The sequence below is a fragment of the Canis aureus genome, chromosome 18 (genome assembly GCF_053574225.1).
Source record: "Canis aureus isolate CA01 chromosome 18, VMU_Caureus_v.1.0, whole genome shotgun sequence".
Lineage (NCBI taxonomy): Eukaryota > Metazoa > Chordata > Mammalia > Carnivora > Canidae > Canis > Canis aureus.
In genome coordinates, this window is record NC_135628.1 from 39,773,809 (window position 1) to 39,795,999 (window position 22,191).

Below are 22,191 nucleotides of genomic sequence, written 5' to 3' on the forward strand. Positions count from 1 at the left end.
CCATTTCATAAGGCCCATTGCTGGCCCTGCCCTGCAGGAGAGGAGCCTGAAGGTGAAGCTGACCTAGGGGGTGGTAGAAGCCAGCACTGTACTGATGAGCCTGTTCTTTGAACTTCAGGATCAATAGAGAGCGGGAGGTCCCTCAGACAAGCAACAAGACAAGTAAACAGGAATTTCAGGGAAAACAGGCAATTCAGAGAAAAGGAGAACTTTTTAAAGAACTATAATTAGGATCTGCAGAGAGAATTGAGAAGAACAGGTTTTTTTTTTTTTTTTTTTTTTTGATGTTTTTTATTTAATGTTCTATTTTTTTTAAGAGGGGGATAGGGGCAGAGGGACACACAGAGAAAGAATCCTAAGCAGGCTCCATACCCGACACAGGGCTCAGTCTCACAACCCTGAGGCCATGATCTGAACCAAAATCAAGAGTCAGGCACTGAACCAATTGAGCCACCCAGGTGCCCCTTGAGAGGAAGAATCTTAAGGAACCTTTCTTGAAAATTAATAGAAAAAAAAAAAAAAGAAAATTAATAGAAGGATCGTCTAAATAAAAAAGCCATAAATGGTCTGAATGATAGAATGGATATGCTCAAAGAGCAAATTAGACATCTAAAAAGTGAAGTCACTACAACATGGAGCAAAAATAGATAAAAGAGGAAGAGCAAATGTAAGAGACGTGTAGGATTAGTCCTGGAAGTCTAACATCTACTTAATAGGAGTTCCCTAGAGAGAAGTAGTATAAAAGATGGACACAAAACAAATCATTAATAAAAGTCGACTCATCTTTTCATCTGCAGTCCTGGGTACCTTCAAAATGCCATGGAAAGGATGTCTTGATGGCATTGCCAGGCACACCAGCCTTCAGGAGGGAGGGCATATCTCAAGTTCTTTCCTACCATAACTCAAAGGTTACACTTCACAGACATGCCTGAAGCAGAGTGAAAAGTGAAATAGGAAAGGAGAAAGTAGGAGCTATATGAAACAGAGCAAATAAAAGTTAAACCTGAGAATAGATTTAAATAACTGGTGACTTTAGTGTATGTATTTTTTTTCTTTTTTTTTTCTTTTTTTTAATTTATTTATTTATGATAGTCACAGAGAGAGAGAGAGAGAGAGGCTGAGACATAGGCAGAGGGAGAAGCAGGCTCCATGCACTGGGAGCCCGATGTGGGACTCGATCCCGGGTCTCCAGGATCGCGCCCTGGGCCAAAGGCAGGCGCCAAACCGCTGCGCCACCCAGGGATCCCTAGTGTATGTATTTTTATGTAAGAAGGGCTTGTTGGCAAAGGGTGCAAATAAATGCTAATTTATTATACATACAGTAATTATTGTACCTCTGTGATAAATGTATATTAGGAAGGGATGGAGATTAAAAGGGAAACAAACAACTAGAAGTAGAGAAAATGAAAACCACAGTATAGGATAGCAGAAATAAATCTAATAACCACAATTATAACCATGATTGAATGGATTCAGTGCCCCTAGTAAAAACAAATGCTTATTTTAGATGAGTTGTGAAAGGAAATCTAGTCATCTGAAGTTTGAGAAAACAGTGACATAGAACAACTGAAAGAGAGCAGATTGAAAAATATGTATTAGGCAAATACCAAAAATAAGCAAGTTTAGCAATATTAATGTGAGACAAAATGGAATTCAAGGTTTAAAGAGGCACAGAGGCATATTTTACATTTACAAAAGATAAAATTCCCTAAGAAGATAGTGCCACCCTAAATAAAGAGATAATACGAGGCCACCTGGAATTACCAGGAATTGAGTTTATTCGGAACTAGTGGAAGAATTGCAGTGAGGGACCCATGTTCTGGAATAGGCTATAGGCGATTCTGTAGGCAAGAAGTCATAACCGGCATGTAAGCCATAAACTCATTGGCTTGAGCATGAGGACACCTTGCTTGCCACATGTTCGTTGGCCAGGAAATAAATCTCAAGTCTTCTGCAAATCAAGCATTTATGGAAAATCAGTCTCTCAGTTCTCAAGCTCCGTTCTTCTGAAGGAGCATGCGTGAGAATCTCCACCTCCTACCCTCTGGTTCCATTTTAAACCGAAATCCTTTCATGGTATATTGCCATCAGCCACTGTGTATTATCAACATACTGTTGTTTTATAAAACCTCAATTTAGCAGTACGATAAGATCATGGTATTTTCTCATTCCAAATCTTGACACTTCTCTTAGAAGCTGATCCATCAAGTAGATACTGCAGATAAGGGTACAGAGGGAATTTGTGAAACTCTTAAACTTGATCCAAAATAAATAGATATTAACTTTGTATCCCATAAACAGAGAAGCACATTCTTTACAAATGCTAATGGGATATTTATGAGAATTGCAAATTTCTTGCTCCAGAGTTGTATTTTGCTGGCTGAGCTTTCTTTCTGTTGTAAATGAACTTTACTTTCTAGGTGTCAAGCCCCCTTTAAGGCGTTATAATTTCATATTGGGCTGGAGAGCACCCCAAATGATTCTTGTCACATAGGTAGGTAGCCCCAAGGTCTCATTATTTGTCTCATCACTGAAGTTTCAGGCAGGCTGCTGTTGAGGAACCTGCAAGGCTCCCTGTTCCCTAGCTGACCCCATCTTTGGGGATAGAGAAAGCGAGACCTCTTGATCAGTGTTGTCTTAACCTCTTGGAAACCAGGAGAGACTAGGCAAATTTGCCAACCCTGGCCCCTAAAATTAGCAGATTTCTTGTGGCCACGCTCTTTCTGGTAGATACTATTTTCCTGGCCTTGCTTTGGAGGAGCCTGAGGCTGTTCTCTAGGGTCATTTAGTCAGTCTTACATCAGAAATCCTCCATCCACGAAGAGCCGTGGTAACTCCAAGGCCCTCACAGCTGCCAGCCTGGGAGAGGTGAGGGTAGATGGGAGACAGATGAGAGTCCCAGGCAGGATCCCGCATCCCCCCACCCACCCACACACCATCATCACTATTGCTACTACTTCCACTCAGTTCTGCCAGACAACTTCTCACCCGTTTCTTTTGGCATATTTATTTTATAATCAATATCTTTCCTCCCTGCCCCCTAATACTTCTCTCTTTTTCCATAACAAGGAACTGTTTATGAAAACTAACTGGAGGAGACTTTTTACCCATGTTATTGCCTGTGTGTCTCCCACTGTCACTCGGACATGCCTGCTCACTGTTGCAAGGAGGATTTTACTATATGCCTAAAGCAGACAGCCTGGCTAAACTCTTTCTAAACCAGGAAGTGAAACTTAATGGGTGGTGTGAACACAGTGGGTTTCTAAGCATTTTTCATGTTTCCTCCCATTATGTTGGAGGATAAATTCCTGGCTTAAAGTTAAAATAATTCCTCCAAGTTAAAGGAAATTCAGTATGACTTATTCAGTGAAGCATTGGATATAAAGTGAGCTTTTTCACATGCAAAAAATGTGATATGTTTTATAAAAACGTTACTTAGGATGGGTGTTTGTGAGGAACTCAGTAAAGATAGAAGAGAAGGAGATGCAGTTTAGTAATCTAAATGCAAACTTGTATTGTGCAGATTTCCCCAGGCACACACGCATGCGCACACACACACACACACACACACACACACAATAACTTTAAAGCTGTCTGTTAGAAGGATGAGATGTACTTGTGAGCCAGACCACGTTGGTTTGGACAGAAATTCTTACAGAATTATTAAGCCTTAAAAAAAGCAAAGGAGATTTATGCATCTGCATTTGACCAATTTGGTTTGGAATAGGTTCATAATGGAAAAGTAATAAAACCATAAGAGACAGTGTCTTCTGAGTACAGTCTCGCTTTTAAAAAATCTAAACATGGGCTGCCCCATTTTGGATAAAATGACTGTAGAAAATTTCCCATTGGTAATTTTGGGAGAATTTTGTTGCTGTTGTTGTTTCTTTTTCATTGATTATCAGCCAGTATAAATTTTCAGCTTTCTGTCAAATATTTTTTCTGGAGATGTCAGTTTTAGGAAAAAGGAATCCTGAAGTATTATCTATGGGAGTCTCTACCTCTGGTCACCAATCCTCCCCCCACTCCCCCCCCCCCCCCCCCCACACACACACCAGTGTTTGCTTAGCCCTCAGTAAAGTCTTTTTCTGGTGTAACTGGAGAGGTTAGGCTTTGGTGGATAGGGGGTGGTTGAATGTGTGTGAGAAGGCACCTCATGTGACTGCCAGCAGCCACAGAAAAGCGTGAAGAGGAAACGCATAACAAACTTCACTTCTGAAAATCGGACCTAATAACTTTGCAGGTTTCTGATTTAGATGGGAAAACAAAAAAGAAAAAGAAAAGCTTTCTCCATTTGTTCCACTTGAAGTAGGGATATTGAAAAATGATTCCTTAAAACCTTTAGCAAATACAGTCCTATACCAAAAAGGTTAGGCAGTTGGGGGAAGGGGAGGTGAAGGATGTCTGTGCAGCTTCTGTCCCTGCAGACAGGGTAGTGCTGGCTGTGCTTCTCAGGGTGGTGGAAGAGACATTTGATTTCATCAGACTCTTAACTTTCTCTCCACGGCCAGCAGTTCAAAGCACAGTGATTTTTATATAGTGTGAATGTGACCAGACTGTGATGGTGGTGCCTTTCCTGCAGGCATGCCCGCAGCATCCTTAGTGACCCCTGCTGATGTTATCAAGACGCGATTACAGGTGGCCGCCCGGGCTGGCCAAACCACTTACAGCGGTGTGATGGACTGCTTCAGGAAAATACTTCGGGAAGAAGGCCCAAAAGCTCTGTGGAAAGGAGCTGGTGGTATGGAAATAGTTTGTTCTTAACTAAACCTTTCGTATCAGGTAATTTTTTTTAAATTGAATTAAATCTATTATTTCTCCATTTTTTTCCAAAGCTCGCGTATTTCGATCCTCCCCCCAGTTTGGGGTAACTTTGCTGACATATGAATTGCTACAGCGATGGTTCTACATTGACTTTGGAGGCGTGTAAGTATCCTGCTAAATCTGCAGCCAGGTGGCAGCTCCTCCAACACTCAGTGCTCATTAAGAAGGGTATGTCAGTCTCATTCCTGTGATGTAATAGGAAAGATACAGGAAAATATTGAAACCATGTGACCAAACTCATTTCAAAGGGGAAAATACAACCGACTAGCATTCCACAACTCCTTTACTTGATGCAGATTTTTGCAACCTTTGAATGTCACTTTTACCAAGGTAAAAAATGATAGATTCTCACCCCATATCCTCTTTTAGAAAACCCGTGGGATCAGAGCCAGTTCCTAAATCCAGGATCATACTGCCTGCTCCCAATCCTGATCACGTTGGAGGCTACAAACTGGCAGTTGCAACATTTGCGGGGATTGAAAACAAATTTGGACTTTACCTACCTCTCTTCAAGCCACCGGCGTCTACCTCAGCGGTTATCAGTGGAGGCCCATAGGAGGGGCGGTGCTGGCGCTACAGAGTGCCTCGTCTCCAGTGGAAACAGTGTCTCCTCCTTTCACTTCCATCTCTTGTTTAAATTTAAGTCGAGGCTTTTTTATAAGGTGAAATCATTCATTTTCTGTGTGTTTTCTTAACCAGATCATTGTGAAATTATTCATAATTATTCTTGTGGCCTCTGCTCACAAACCTGTGCTTGTATCTGACATTTACTGGGATTTGGTCAACACTAACACGATTTGGGGGAAGGAGCAAGTCTGAATAGAAGTGAGAGCTGCTCTCCTTGGCTTGGGATTATAGTCCCAAAGAGACTACTGAAAGGCAATCATGGTGCTCAGAGCAAAGTGTTTCATGCATGTTTCAGCTGGTAGGAAGCTGGGTACATATTTATCATTATAAAAAAACAACACTGGAAGTAATAAAAAAAAAAAGGATCAGAATTAGCCAGCTTGGCTTCAGATTTTAAACATATACTAATTCTATTTCTGGATTATATTATGAAGCTTTTATGTGAAACTTTTTTTTTTGTAATGAAAACCACATTGAAGATGTTTAATAATCGTACTTTGTTAGTGGTATCAAGACTATTAGAGAGGTCTTTTTAGGGAGGTTCTTGAGCCATTGTATCCTGTAGACAGAGAATCCATGAGATGCAGCACCTCTCCTGGGTGTACTCATTTTGAATTACTGCTCATCTGATGCTCACATACTGTCACTGTCTGTTTGAGTACAGTGTAGGAAAGCACGTGCCCTCTGTCCTGATGCCTGCATTCATGCCCCCTACAACCCTACCCCAGCCCCCCACAGTTGGCACCTATTTGCTTTGAAAAATCCCACTTATTTTTGAATCGTGTAAGACAATTAGAATCTAATAAATGTTTTTATTTAATTTGTGGTGCCTTGCATAATGTTCAGAAGGCTCAAGTGTTTGTGAAGAAGGAAATAAACTATTTTTAAAGCTATTGTTTGCTCTTGTGTATGTCACATGGCGAATGACTGCAGTAATTGTCATTACTGGACTCTGTATGTTTCATTTTCAGGGTGCTTTTATTCATATTGGCATGGCTCTTTCCTCCTGGCCCTTCAAGGTCATGTGTACCCTGATTTTCAGTATGCTGACATTCAGAGTGAGTAAAAGAAATGACATTTCACCCTAGATAAGCAAGGAACCCAACCAACTGACACTTTCTCTCTGGTCATCCTCAGTGCTTTGGGCAGTTGCTTAACCATGAGAATTAATAAAAATTTTCATTTTATAATGTGAAGTTTCACTGGAAGGTGGGCATGAAAACTGGAATGAAATGGCAATTGTATTTTCTAATCTACTCTGATCCTTCCTCATAAGAAAACCAGACATCGCTGTATCTGACATTTGCTGGTATTGGGCCAACACTGTCATTTGGGGAACGGAGCTAGTCTTGAACAGAATATGGGTTTTTTAGACTTCTCAGACTCTGAAGAGGCTGCTGAGAACCTGCAAGCAGTCAGTTTGAACCGAGTCTCCAGAACTTCACTCCAGGAGAGACAGCTGCGTTGCAGTCTCCATCCTACTTCTCAATCAACAGGTTGTCATTAAAAGTTACTGTTCAAAACTGGGGAGTATCAGAACAAAACAAAATTGTGAAGCATCAGCACCATCCATGGGTCTGATTTTTTTTTTTCCTAAGTGAACAAAACCTTTATTAGCCTCACCAGAAACAGAAAGTGTATATCTGTGGCTCCCTTTGAAAAACTAAAATGAAAACCACTCCCTCTGTCTACCCATCCTCACCCCCATCCGTGCTCAGTGTGAAAAGTGATCAGTAGTTCTGTTTTTTTTTTTAAGAGTTTATTCATTTATTCATGAGATAGAGAGAAAGAGGGAGTGGGGGCACAGGGATACAGGCAGAGGGAGAAGCAGACTCCATGCAGGGAGCCTGACATGGTTCTTGATCCCAGGACTCCAGGATCACGCCCTGGGCCGAAGGAAGGCACCAAACCACTGAGCCACCCAGGGATCCCCAGTAGTTCTGTTTTAACCTCAGAGACCAGTCACAAAACTCCAAATATGTCCTAGAATTTTGGGTGATGTTGCAAGAACAAATCACTCAAACGTTGGTATTTTGCATGTGGACAGAAGTCCCTCCGTGAAAATCTCTGTGTTCCTTTTGTTCACTTGCTAGAATTTGACAGAAGATCAAGTTTTCATAGTAACAACAGTGACCCAGATCTCAGAAAAGGTGCATTTATTGTACCTGCTGCTTTTAAGAGTTATCGCTATATTTACCTGTAGCTGAGGGCGATTTTCTGCAGTAAAGAAGAAACCAGAGAAGCCAGAGGAGATAGGGCCAGAGGGCTGTGTTTCTTTAAAATCCCTGGCTGTTTCTGTTCAGAATAGGCAGTGACTTGAGACACTTTGAAGGAGGCCTAATTTCCATCTGAGTTCTGCTCAGTGGGTGGCGTGACTGTGACATCCTTGAATAGTTCTGCAATCACCGTGTGGTGAAAACCACGTCAAATTTGTTCTGGGTTTTCCTTCTTCCTGAAGTGACAGCACAGTACGTCGGCAGTGCCGGCAGTACCGTGGCTGCTGTTCATGCAGCCAGGCATTTCCCTCCTTAATGCTGAGGAGCTGAAAGATGTGTAAGTCCCCGCAAGCTGCCTGCCCGTCCCAGGGGGCCAGCTTCCCCCTGCCGTGTTGGCCAGGCCATGGAGTCTTTCAGCTCTGCCCTTGGTCCACCTCCTATTGCTTAGGGCATGGGGGTAGAGGCCTGATTTTTGTAGCAGCTTTTTTTTTTTTTTCAAGGAGGGGAAAAAATGTGAAGCTGACCACAAAGTGAACACACTGATTCTTGGGTTCCAGTCGTGGCTGGATTTCTTGAGGCTGGGTGGCATGCTGTCGCCAAGCTCATGCTACACCTCATAACCCACAACCATTTGCTGAGCTCCCTGGGGTCGCCTTAATCCCAGCAGCCAGGGTTGCACAGGGGAAAATAAGAATTCTGGCACAGAAAGGAGTCATTTAAGTGCTTATTGCATTTCAAGCTTCAGTTTTTACTTAGCTAAAATATTTACCATTGCTGGAAAACAATGTTTAAAATTTTGTGCTTATATGTTATTTAATGGTGTGGCCTATGTAAACCTCAGGATGCTTACATTTTGACAGTCTTCTGGAAATGTTTAACAGCACATAACTCAGGGAGCAGGGAATAAAAACGAGAAGAAATTGTGCTTGAAACTATTTGTAACCCCGTCCAGCTAGGTCTTCAGCAAGTCACGTTGGAATTCTTCAGGTAGAGGGAGGGAAGCCTCCGGTAATGGAATTTGATGAGTCCTGTCTTGTGGCCCCATTTATCAGCCTTGTAGATAACCCTCTCCTCTAAAAGTCATCATGTGCCTTTTTACCACAGAAGCCATTCTTTAGGGGATGAATTTGTATCTTTGCCACTGAGTAAAAGCCCATTTTAAATTCAGGGTAATCAAATGCTTTCAGGATGTGGATTTTTCCAAAGATTTTTTTAAAAGACATGTTCACTGGTAAGAGCATTGAAATGTTCTTTCCACAAATGGTACTGCCCACAGAGGGGGTGTGCCTTTTTTGTTTTACCTTTCGGGAATAGCCCAACCCTTACCCAAGAGTTCTATTTTCAATGTTAGGAAGACCTCAGGGGGTCCACTGCTTCATTTTCAAGGCCAAGGCAGCTAAAAGCATTGTACCTCTGTCTTTTAAAACTGTGACAGTTTTTAGTTTGAACGCCCAGACTGGGCTGTAGTAGGGACTGAGGCTTTTGTTCGAAAAAGTTGTTGGAACTTAGTAGGCTCTTGGTTATTATTTTGAAGGGTGGGTGAATGGATTTTTGAGAAATATGTATTTTTTTCCCAATGAGCAATCTCTATTATTTTCCTGCTTTATAGGCCTTTTCTCCTGCTGGAGTTCAAGCCATAACTGAAAACAATCACAGTCTTCTGTATTGATCACATACTTTAGAAGTTGTAAATACATCTTTTATTAAAGCTACAGCTATTTAAAATTGGTGTTAATTACTTACATTGATTGATTCAGGAACTGTCATATAAACAATATTTAAAGTTCCTGATCATTGTTAAAAATAAACCTTTGAGAAATCATATCTTTCGAGATTAGTGCTACATTAGGGTTGAGATATGTCATTTAATAGTTTTTCTTATCAATGAATATTAGTTATTTACAACTCATTCTATTCCTCTCACTGCCTGTTGTTTATGTGCTCCGTAGGAGCACAGTGGCAAGCTTTCCTTAGAAGCTGCTGAGGACAACGGGAACCCTCTTTCTCAAAAGGGTTTGTTTTTAGCTAATGCATTTGACTCCAAAAAAGAGTCCAAATGGAACACTCGGCTTTCATCTGCTGGGGTAACCTAATAAAATAATGTTTGTTTTTAGATTCCCGGCTGTTAAGGGGGTTTTGCTCAAGGCAAAACCACAGTCCCCTTGAATAACTTCAGAAGGAAAGTTAAGAAGACACACTAATTGTGCCTGTCTGAGGCTTGCCTCTCCTGGGTCACAGGCACACCCCCAGCACACTGGTCTGGCCATCAGGGCTTCAGTGCACACCATCACTTTGATTCCATTAGCCAGGGCTCCTTCCCCTTTGCAGGATGCTTCATTTGGCAGTGGAGCAGTTCTAAGGTGACTTTAAAATAGATTCAGGCTCTCAGAACAGATTTGTGCAAGTGTACCATAGTCTGTCCTGTATGGTGGGGAGAAGGAAATTCAGCCTAAAGAAAACATTGTTCCCTATCTCGTATCACCTCCTTCCACCTCTTGCTCTTGCTCTTGCTCTGGTCTTGCTGGGCTGCTTTCAAAAGAGAGAGGGGCGAGTCATTCTGCCTCCACCCTGGAGTTCTTTGGCCACTAAGAACTTATTAAATATGAGGTATTACATGCCAGGCATGATCTCATTAAATCCTCCTCACAGCCCTTAAAGTAGGTACAGTTCTTTTTCCTATGCTACAAATGAGGAAACCTCAGACTCGCAGAGGCAAAGCATCTTGCTCGTGATCTCTCAGCGAGCAAATGAGGAGGCTAGGATTTAAATCTAGGTCTGGTGGCAGCCCAAGCTCTGTTCTTTACCTACAAGGGTTTCTCAACAAGACTCAGTTCAGGACCTTCTTATGACCATCTTTGCCCAGAGTTTCTTACTTCCCCCAGTTCTTAGAATCAGAGGTGTCATTCCTAGCTTAGAGTGGAAGGAAAGGGTGATCACTGATTATTTACCGTAGTGGGTACATTTCCTAATTCAAAGAATTCTAGAGCCTGAGGACTAGCTGAGTCCTCACAACCCTTTCAAGGTTCATCCTTTTTTTTTTTTTTTTTTTTTAAAGATTTTACTTATTTGAGAAAGAACAAGCAGGGGGAGGGGCAGAAAGAGAGGAAGAAGCAAGTTCCTCACTGAGCAGGGAGCCCAACTCAGGGCTCGATCTAAGAACCCTGGGATCATAACCTGAGCTAAAGGCAGACGCTTAACCCACTGAGTCACCCAGGCGTCCCGAGGTTCATCTTAAACTATTTTATGACCTATTATAGTCAGTAAAGAGAGGATTAAGGTAAACTTAAGGCATTTGCCCCATGAGTTTAAAATGGAAAGGTAATGTGGAAAAAGATAAATTTACAGTCTGTTACAATGCAATGCGATATGATGTGAACTGAATTGGACCATCTTAAAAATCTCTGCTATAATTAGAAAATGCCATTCTTCAACAAAAGTTGGAAATAATGGAAAACCAAGTTAAAAGTAAATATCTATGGGTACTTGGCCTCAAAGTGTGTCTGGAGGGAATGGAGACAGTTTACAGAATGTGGGATTTGCTGGAATTACTTTTGGACGTAAAATCTCCATCACCACTAATGGTGGAAAAGCCTGACTCTATTCCCAACAAGGGCCCTGCGCTCAAGTCAAAGGAGAAGACGTACCACTGCACTCTGCTGCCCCTTTTACCATTATTACATAAACAAGAGCAGATTACTGACTGACCCACACTAAAAATTAACTGAGAAACATACATATATATCGTTTTCTCATCCTTTTTTCAAAATAGTGGTATATTTCAAATTGTGAATTCCTGTTTTGAAGTAAAATTTACCTACATATGTTCTGAGTATAGAGATGTGCTTTATTAATTTGAGAATTTAGGTGTTCCGACAGCCACTCCATGTAAGAAACTGCTGCTTATGATAACCTTGACATTTGAATCAGCTCCAGGATTATGAAAGGCATATACTCTGTTAGAATGAAATCAGAAAAATGAAAAGTTGGGAATGAGAAAAATTGAGACAGACATACTTTTTTTTCCCGAAGGCAGAAGTAGTATGATTGCTGATGTCTGTTGAATTTTATTATTGCAGAAGGTAGAGACTTCTACACATGTGCAGTCTCAGCCTTTGGCCTACCCCACAATGCAATGTATGCATTTCCTTCCTGCTAACTGAAGAAGCAGTTGGTATGCTATCATCTTAGTTGTTGTACAGCATCTGAGGAAATAAATAACAGGGCAAAGAGCGGAATAACCAAAAACTTGAGAGGACCATCTGGGGAATGAGATATTCATAGGGTTTTGAATAGCTCTAGAATGCTACTGGGAATCTGGAAGAACACACACCCAGACTCAGAAGAGTGCACATACTCAGGAGAGACCTGAGAAGGCTCTAAGTTCTCAACCTCCTGTCAACCTTGAGGCTCTTCAGAAAAAGGAAGTGAAGACTAATGCAGAGTGGTAGACCACCAGGCTGAGTGTTGAATGTGTGCCTCAGCACACATGAGTCCTCTGGCAAATACTGGAAGAGTTTTTGGTTCTAAGCATTTATGGAAATCTCTGTCCAGTCATTGACTAAACATCGAATTAATAGACTTCAGGGGCCATACATGACACAGAATAGGCACTATATGGCATCAGTTCAGAGAATTTGCTAAATAAACAAGAATTACAATAAGTAACAACAAATCTGATTTCCAGGGTTATACATTACAATGCTCAAAACACCTGGAGTTCAACAAAAGAGTATGAGACATGTAAAGAAACAGTATGGCATATACACAAGAAAAAAAATCAAGAAGAACTATGAGGAAGCCCAGAGACTGGATTTTCATTCTAGACAAAGATTTTAAAGCACCTTTAAGTATACTTAATGAATTAAAGGAATTCATGTCTAAAGAACTAAACTAGAATGATGTTTTCGGCAGAGCAAAGAATAAGCAAATGTGAAGGAGGGTCAGTTGAAATATACAATCTAAAGAACAAAAAGGGGAAACAAAAAATTGAACACAGCCCTGTGGGTACCATCATGAATGCCAGCAGGAGGGGAGGCAGAGAAAGGGCAGAATTCTTGAAGCGAGAAAGGCTGAAAACTTCCCAAAATTGATGAAAAACAATCTCCATCTCTTAGAACCTCCATGAAATCCAAGTAGGACAAACTCAGAGATCCATACATAAACACATCATAATCAAGCTGTCAGAAGCCAAAACCTGTGAGGGGATCTTGCAGCTCCAAGAAAGAAGCAACTCATCATATACAAGGGATCCTAAACAAGATTAATAGCTGATATCTTACCTGAAGCCATACAGGCCAGAAGCTTGTGGGATGAAATACTCAAAAGTGCTGAAAGAAAAAAATCTATCAATGAAGATTTCTACTTCTGATGAAATTATTCTTCAAAAATGAGGGAAAAATAATATTCCCAGATAAGCAAAACCTGAAAGTTTATCACTAGCAGCCTTGCCTTACAACAAATGCTAGAGTCCAGGCTGAAATGAAAGGACACTAGAGGGAGATTTCAAGATAATAAAAGGGTCAGTTTATCAAGATGATATAATAAACTAAATATGTAATATCTAGTAACAGAGCTTTAAAATGCATGAATAAAAACAGAACTAGAGGATAAATAGACAAACCACAGCCATATTTACATATTTTCACTTCCTTTCTCAGTAATTGATTAAACACATAGAAAATAATCAGTAAGATTACAGAAGATTGAAACAGTACTCTCAGGCAATTTAGTCTATTTGACGTTTTTAGAACCACAGACTCAATATCTGAAGAATTGACATTCTTTTTAAGTGCACATGGAACATTGACCAAGCTAGACCATATGCTAGCTCATAAAATAAATCTTAATAAATTTCAAAGGATTTGAAATATAGAGTATTTCTTACTCTGTATGTTTTCTTACCAAGCAGAATCAAGCTAGAAATAAAAACAAAGATATCTGGAAAGCTTTCCAAATATTTGGAAATTAAACACACTTCTAAAAAGCCCATGGGCCAAATAATATATTACAACGGAAATTAGAAAATATTTTGAATAGAATGATAACGAAAGCACAACAGATCAAATTTGTAGGATACATACAGTAAAAGCAGTACTTAGAGGGATTTTTATGACTTTAAAGGCCTAAATTAGAAGAAAAGTGTTTTACAACCAGTGATCTAAGTTTCTACTCTAGGAAATAAGAAAAAAAGAGCAAATGAAACCCAAAGTAGAAAGAAGAAAAAAGTGAACAAACAATAGAGAAAAATCAACAGTTCCAAACGGCAGTTCTTTAAACAGACTAATATTGATACCTGACAAGACTCTTAAAGAAGACAAATATATCAATAATTAAAAAGACATCTATGAATATATATAGTATACATATATATACATTTACACACATAATTATATGTAATGAGGGGCTAGAAGAACAATTATGCCAATAAATTTGATTACTTAAATGGACACATATATTTTTTTTAATTTTATTTATTCATTGATGAGAGAGAGAGGCAGAGACGCAGGCAGAGGGAGAGGCAGGCTTCATGCAGGGAGCCTGACACGGGACTCGATCCTGGGTCTCCAGGATCACTCCCTGGGCTGAACGCAGACGCTCAACCACTGAGCCACCTGGGCGCCCCAAAAGGACACATTTTTGAAAAAAATACGATTTGCCAAAATGGAACCAAAAAGAAATAGGAAATCTGAACATCCCTATTTCTATTAAGTAAATGAATTTATTATCAGAAACTTTCTCACAAATATAACTCCAGGGCCACATGGCTTCACCAGTGGATTCTATCAAATATTTAAGGAAGAATTAATACCAATATTTATACTCTTGCACAAAATAGAGGATGTTAGAACATTTCTCAATTCATACGAGCATCATCATGTAACTAAGACCTCACAAAGACATTACAAGAATGGAAAATTATAGACCAGTATCCCTAAGGAAGAATTATGGAAAACTGCTTTAATTATTAGCAAATAGAATCTAGCAATATATTTTGATCAAATGAGGTCCATACAAGTATAGCAAGGTTGGATTAACATTTTAAAAAGCCAGTGCAATTCATCACATTAATAGAATAAATGAGAAATTACATGACTATATATCAATAGATGCAGAACAAAAACATCGGGTAAAACTTAACACCTGTCCATGATAAAAGTGAAACATTGAAACTCTTATATGAGATCAGGAAAAAGGTAAGGATGTCTGCCTTCACTTCTGCAATACAACATTGATCTGGAAGTGCTGGCTAGTGTTGTAAGGAAAAAAGATTGGAAAGGAAGAACTACAGCTTTCATTCTCAGTATGATTGTATATATAATAACCAATGGGATCTATGAAATCTAGAAATGATATATTCCTATTAATAAGGTTGCAAAATACTAGATGAATGTATACAGATTTTCTGAAAACTAGCAAAATATGCTTGGAAAATAAAATTTTAAAACAATTACAATATTTATAATAGAATAAAAATTAAATACTTAGGAATAAATCTAAAAGGTGTGCATTACCGATATACTAAAACATTGTGAGATAAAGATAATTCAATGAATGGGAAGACATATACCCTGTTTATGGATTGGAAGATTCAAAATTGTTAAGATGTTCATTCTTCCAAATTGGTATGTAGATTAAATGAACTCCCAGTTGAAAACTAAACAGTATGATTTTCTTTTAAAAATTTTACAGTGATTCTAAAATTATATGGAAACATTGAAGATCTAGAATAGCTAAAACAAGACTTCCAAATGAATAACAAATTTGGAGACTTAACTAAATCTATCAATCAGGACAGTGTATTATGTAATTGCTCAATAAAATAGAAAAGTGAGTTCATAGAATAGTGAGCTCATATGTATATCATCAGTTGACTTTTTACCAAGGATGCTAGTTCCATTTAATGGTCAAAAAAGAAAATAAATTTTTCAGCCCATATTGCTAGACCAGCTGAATATCCATAAATTTTTTAAAAACTCAGTTTTGACCACTGCGTCATCCATTTACAAACATAAATTTAAGATTCATTGTAGAGCTTCATGTAAAGGCTAAAACAATAAAATATTCAGAAGAAAACAAGATGGCAAGCAAGATTTACTAGGAAGAACCATAAAATACCAGAAAGGATTAAAATGGGCAATTGGACTTTAAGAAAATTTAACATTTCTGCATATCACAGTATCTTAAGGGAATGAAGTTTGAAGTCCTAGACTGGGAAAAATATTTGTAACACATGTATCTGACAAAGGACTTATATAGAGGTTATATAAAGAGCTTTGTTAGGTAAAAACACAAAGAAAATCCAGTTTTAAAAGTGCCCAAAATATTTGAGCAGCCATTTCACAGAAAAAGGTGTAATGTGACATGTAAAAATGGCCAGTAAGCACATGAAGAGGTGTTCAAAACCAGTAGTCATCAAGTATATGCAAACTAAAACCACAGTTGGCTACTGTTTCGTACTCCCCAAAATGGCCCAAATGAGAAAGACCAACAATATTAGATTTTGGAGCAGCTGTGGAACAACTGGAATTCTGACGCCTTGGTGGGAATGCAAGATGGTACAACCACTTTGCAGAACACTTATGAAAGTTCTTAGGAAGTTAAACATAGATCTACCATACGACCCAGAAATTCCACTTGCAGGATTTGCCAAAGAAAACAAGTGCCTACAAAAAGAACTGTACACGGATATTCATAGGAACATTAGATAAAAAGGCCTCAAACTGAAAACACTAATGTTCAGTAAGTGATGAATGAATAAATTGCAAAATAATTGTAAAATGGAATACCAGTCAGCAATAAAAAGGAACATACTACGAAAATGTTTAGCACGAGGACAAATGTCAAAAAAATTATGTCAAGCAAAATAATCCAGCCATTAAAACAAGGCATGCTGTGCGATTTCACTTATATGAAGTTTAAGAAGAGAACAGCCACAACTAATCTGTGTTGACAGAAATCAAAACAAGGATTGCTGGGAAGGGCCACAAGAGTACTTCCATCTTTATTAAAATGTTTTGTATCTTGTTTTGTCTCCTGGTTATGTAACTGTATGTAATTGTTAAAACTTGTTTAAAAAATCATTAAGGGGATCTCTGGGTGGCTCAGCAGTTAAGCTCCTGCCTTCGGCCCAGGGCGTGATTCTGGAGTCCCAGGATCGAGTCCGACGTTGGGCTCCCTGCATGGAGCCTGCTTCTCCCTCTGCCTGTGTCTCTGCCTCTCTCTCTCTCTCTGTGTCTCTCATGAATAAATAAAAAATCTTTTAAAAAAATTGTTAAAACTGAACACTCCTATCTGTGCATTTTATTGTATGGGAATCACACCTCAATAAAAAACCAAAAACTTACACCTTTTCTCATTTTAATTTTACTTTAATTGTTAATTCTTCCTCTCAGTGCTCTAATTGGGAGCCTCAGATCTTTTAAGCTTATCTTCAGTTGCTGTTGCTGCTATTTTAAACTATGACTTCTTATTGATGTTGATGTTAAGCTGTTAGGGAACCTGTTACTTTCACAGATAAAAGGTTAGTTGGAAAAGTCAGAGGAATGACCTTAATTATATTAAAGGGTGAAAATTTGAAGTATGTGCATAAGGGTTTATAAACTCAGTGCTTTCTGGGGGCGACTGGGTGGTTCAGTCGGTTGAGCGTTTGCCTCCGGCTCAGGTCATGATCTTGGGGTCCTGGGATGGAGCCCCGAATTGCGCTCCGCTTAGCGGGGAGCCTGCTTCTCCCTCTCCCTCTAACCTTCCCACTTGTGCTCTCTCTCTCTCTCTCTCTCAGATTATTAAAAAAAAAAATAAACTCAGTGCTTTTAGCATTCTGGACGGAAGAAATTATTAGTACAAAGGCCCATATGATTGGAGGTGCTTGGCATGTCAAAGGAAGAGTGAGGTCGGAGAAATGGCAGTGGATTAGCAAACATTAAGTAACAGGATATAAGATCAGAGACAGGACATGAGAATCAAATCCTATAGGGTCTGTGGGCCACTATCAAAATTTTGACTTTTACTCCAAATGATGTGAAAGCCATTCATGGGTTTTGGTTTGTTTCTTATTGAAGTAGAGCTGACATACCGTGTTAAATTAGTTTCAGGTGTTCAACATAGTGATTTGACATTTAATGCCTTATAAAATGCTCGCCACAGTCACCATCTGTCACTATATTAAAGTTATTAAAATATTACTGTATTCCCTATGCTGTACTTTATACCCCCATACATATACCATCAGTGTGCTTTGAGTGGAGGAGTTAAGTGTTGCAACACCGTCATTCAAGCTGCTATCTTGTGAAAAGACTGAAGAGGTCAAAGGATGGAAGCTGGGAGGTGAATGAGATAAAGAATTCATGAGAGAGATGATGATAGCTTGGCCTAGGGCAGTGTATGTATATGTACTTATTCCTGGCCACTTGTCTTTCCACACAAAGGGGATGACTATGTGCACACCTTACAGCTCTACCTATTGGAAAGTTTTTCCCTTTACTGTCCTCCGAGGTCACCCTTCATTATGGCTGTAGTGTAGCTGTCATCCATTCTTAACTTCCACCCGTAAACGGAGACAACCCATATGTAAACCAGCCTCTGACTTTTTCCCCTTTTTCTCAACCAGTCATACAGAATCCACCCTCCCTACGTATGACCACATACACAAGCATGGGAAAGGGGTGCTGGTGAAATCCTGTTGGGTAACACTGGGTTCTGGGCTCCTTGCTCATGCAGCTTACTTACGCCCTCTGGTTCTGCTCAGATGTGCATCCTGGATGCACAATTTCCATCTTATGGAAAGGTTTTTTTTGGATCTTTCCAACTTTATAACTTGGTGAGGCTAACAGGACTCGACTTACAAATGGGCTATTTGGATGTCTGGTATTTTCACATCTTCATGGTCAAGAGCTCTACTTCCATGACCCAGTCAACATGCCAGGAGCTATTTCTCAAAAGTCACTTACTTCTTTGCTTCAGATAGCTCAACTTTCCTTTGGAACTTCATGGGCCACTATTATAATTGCCCTACTAGGGTTTGCCATAAGTTGCCCTATCTTTTCGAAACCACCAGCGATATTTCTAATACCAGAGCATCTGTTGGTTGAGTGGCCCATGTAGCTCCTTGCACTGCAGTTTAGATCTGATGTGAAGTCCTTTCTCATTTTGAGCCCTCCCCAAAGCCTTGCAATGCTACATGGTAGAACAGAGTATTCTTAGACATGTGTGTTGCCTTCAGAACCTACAGAGGCCTACCAGGTGCTGTGCTTCCTTCTTGTGTTGGGAGTTCTAAGCTCCAGCACTTTTTCACTTTGGAAGGGACATCCCAGTATGTACCTAACTATTGGATTCCTAAAAATTCCACTGACATAGCATGTTCCCAATTCTACCTTGACTTGATCTCCCACCCTCTGGAGTATATATACCTTATAGGACTTCTGGTACTGGTACCTTATTAATCTGTTCCAAGAAAGATGTCACATATGACACAGCAGCTGTGATAAGAGCTCCTATTGGTTAAGCTTGCACTACTCTTCAGTTATTCTCCAAGATCCATCTAGTTTATGAAGGAGTCCGACTGGTCTTATTTTTTTTTAATTTTTATTTATTTATGATAGTCACACACAGAGAGAGAGAAGCAGAGACATAGGCAGAAGGAGAAGCAGGCTCCATGCATCGGGAGCCCGATGTGGGATTCGATCCTGGGTCTCCAGGATCGCGCCCTGGGCCAAAGGCAGGCGCTAAACTGCTGCGCCACCCAGGGATCCCCCGACTGGTCTTAAATGGATAAATTCTAGGAACCACCACTCTGCATCTTCTAGGATTCTAAGAATGTCCCTAATGTCTACCATCCTCCCAGCCCTACCCTGAGATGTAATATTGTTTTTTATTTACCATCTTGATAGGAGGAGGTGGGAGTATGGCAGTTTCAGAGCGTCTCCACTTGGCCTTCCCTTTTGTATAGCTCTTAACCCCAGAGGCCAGGAACCCAATGCCAAGTATGTTAGCTCCAATTGAACACTCAGGGTTTGGGGAAATGGTCACTTTGTGGGTCCATAGACCTAAGAGCCCAGTGTGACCGATGATTAATAAGGGCTTTATTATCTTATCTAGTTACCATAAGTTACCATTCTAACTGGGAGACTGATACAGCTTCAAGTTTCAATCTGAATTCAAACCCTGTATCAACTAGTTCTCCCAAGTATCTGATTTTTCTTTCTGCATTATACATTGACCTGAATAAATGGCCATAGGTCCCTTTGGGGAAGGATTGAGGAAATCATCACAATATGTGTTTCCCATGGTGTCCTTTCTGCTAACAGGCTAGACCCCTTTTCAGTCAGTAGGTTCTAGATCAGAAAATTGGCTCGGGTCTAGGTAATGAGCAAAGGATCATGATTTTCTTTTTCTTTTACATTTTTAAAAATTTAAATTCAATTTACCAACATATAGTATAACACCCAGTGCTTATCCCATCAATTGCCCTCCTCATTGCCCATCACCGTTACCCCATCCCCCCACAAACCTCCCCTTCCACAACCCTTCGTTTCCCAGAGTTAGAAGTCTCTCATGGTTTGTCTCCCTCTCTAATTTTTCCTACTCGGTTCCCCTCCTTTCCTTTATAATCCCTTTCACTATTTCTTATATTCCATATATGAGTGAAAACATATGATTATTGTCCTTCTCGGACTTATTTCAATCAGCATAATACCCTCCAGTTCCATCTACGCTGAAGCAAATGGTGGGTATTCGTTTCTTCTGATGGCTGAGTAATACCACATCTTCTTTATCCATTCATCTGTCAAAGGATATCGTGGCTCTTCCCACAGTTTGGCTATTGTGGACATTGCTGCTATGAACATTGGGATGTAGGTGTCCCAGCATTTCACTGCATCAGTATCTTTGAGGTAAATACCTAGTAGTGCAATTGCTGGTCCTATGGTAGAGGATCATGATTTTCTATTGGGGTAACTGCCTTCGGTCACTTGCTCCTCCACTTTTTTTTTTTCTCCTTCCTTCTTTTTTTTTTCCTCCATTCTTGCTTTTATGTTTTCAATTGTAGATGTTAAGCACCGTTTGAGCTGCTTGTCTGTTTTGCCCTTAGGATGCCATGTTCTATAAGTGAGTAAAGCCTTCTTTGCTGTTCCTCTGATCTAGCTGGCCATTACAGTAATTGTGGCTTCCTGATTTCTGGGGGTTAACTATCACCACCTAGCCACTGTTACTCTAGGGTGTCATCATCCCTATAGATACTAACAAGCCCTGTTCTGTGACTGTATCTCCTACTATCAGTCCTGGCCTGCAAAAAAGGCCACGACAAATTCCTAGAGATGCTTATGTTTTTCTCACCAGCTTATTGCTGATGGTGTTGGTGAAGGGTATGTGTTCAGCACCCTACTATATAACCCAACTCTTGGATATGTCTTCAGCCTTATATAATCTATTCATTCTAATATAATCTACTTTCTTCAGCCTCTTTATTCCTATATATGCTATCAGTCAGGGCAACTCACACATTTTCACTGCATCAAGTGTAGGCTACAACTTTTTTAGACTTCTAAGAACCCCTGGGTCCTTGCCAGAGTATAAAATCACATATCCCAAAAAAGTACCCCCAAACTAGTGAATTCTTGCCTATCCAGACTTTATTCTGGTTCCCTTAAGCCCCTCAAAAATCCAGTCTCTGTGCTGTTCCCCTTGCCCCCAAAGGCACATGCTAATTCTTACAACTCTTGGTGATTCATCAGTCTCTTTACTCTCTTGTCAGGCAGACAGATTATGCTGGGAGGGCCATCAGACAGTGGTATTGGTCAGACTCAGAGAGAGGGAAAGATTTGGAGGGAGGGAGGAAGTGAAGAAAGGTTAGTTTTAGATTGCAGTGCAATTTTATAAGGTTTTAGCAATGCTGACAGGGAGTCCTTGAGCCAGTTACCTCTCAGAGAAATCTTCCATCTCCCAAGAATAGGCCTACCTCAGTGTCTGCCATGCTCAGTCAACTGAGAGAGCAGCCTGTGGAAAGCATGGCCTTGGTCAAACATGGTGATGGATTTCAGAGCAAAGCAGCTGTTAGTTATGCTGTCTGCAATAGGAGATCAGAGAGGCAGGTTTTCATGGCCACCACATTCCATCCAGGACATGAGTTGGGATGACTTGAATGGCTGTGGGTTGGCTTGGTTTCCATCCACATGGCCACTACACGGTCACTGGGCTTGTGTGTGGTCCAGATGTCTCAGGATGGTTGTACTTCTTACACAAGTAATTGTACTTCTTGGCTTAGGAACAAAGAGTGAGTGTGCTCAGAGACCTAGAAGAAAACTATAAGTCTTATCATAACCGTGTCCTGGACCCCACCCAGCATCACTTCCCCCATAATCCATCATCAGACTCCATGTGGAATGGCACAAGACTAGCTATCACAGTGGGATGCATACGTCTCTCAGCTCATGTAATGTTTCATGTGCCTATTCCAAGGGGCTCTAGCCTTTTCACCATTTGGTCTTTACTCATGGAATCATTGAGAGTTTGGTCTGTCATAGCAACTCAT

General features: G+C 40.2%; 1 protein-coding gene across 3 annotated transcripts in view; it reads left to right on the forward strand.

Moving 5' to 3' along the window:
- Nucleotides 1-6,344, forward strand: part of SLC25A13 (solute carrier family 25 member 13) — a 186,207-nt gene extending 179,863 nt beyond the window's left edge. For all 3 annotated transcript variants that reach the window (XM_077856830.1, XM_077856831.1, XM_077856832.1), the window contains 3 exons: nt 4,583-4,741; nt 4,836-4,926; nt 5,194-6,344. In XM_077856830.1, the coding sequence (XP_077712956.1) occupies nt 4,583-4,741; nt 4,836-4,926; nt 5,194-5,380 (437 nt within the window). In that variant the 3' untranslated portion in view covers nt 5,381-6,344. The remainder of the gene's footprint in view (nt 1-4,582; nt 4,742-4,835; nt 4,927-5,193) is intronic.
- Nucleotides 6,345-22,191: the final 15,847 nt, after the last annotated feature.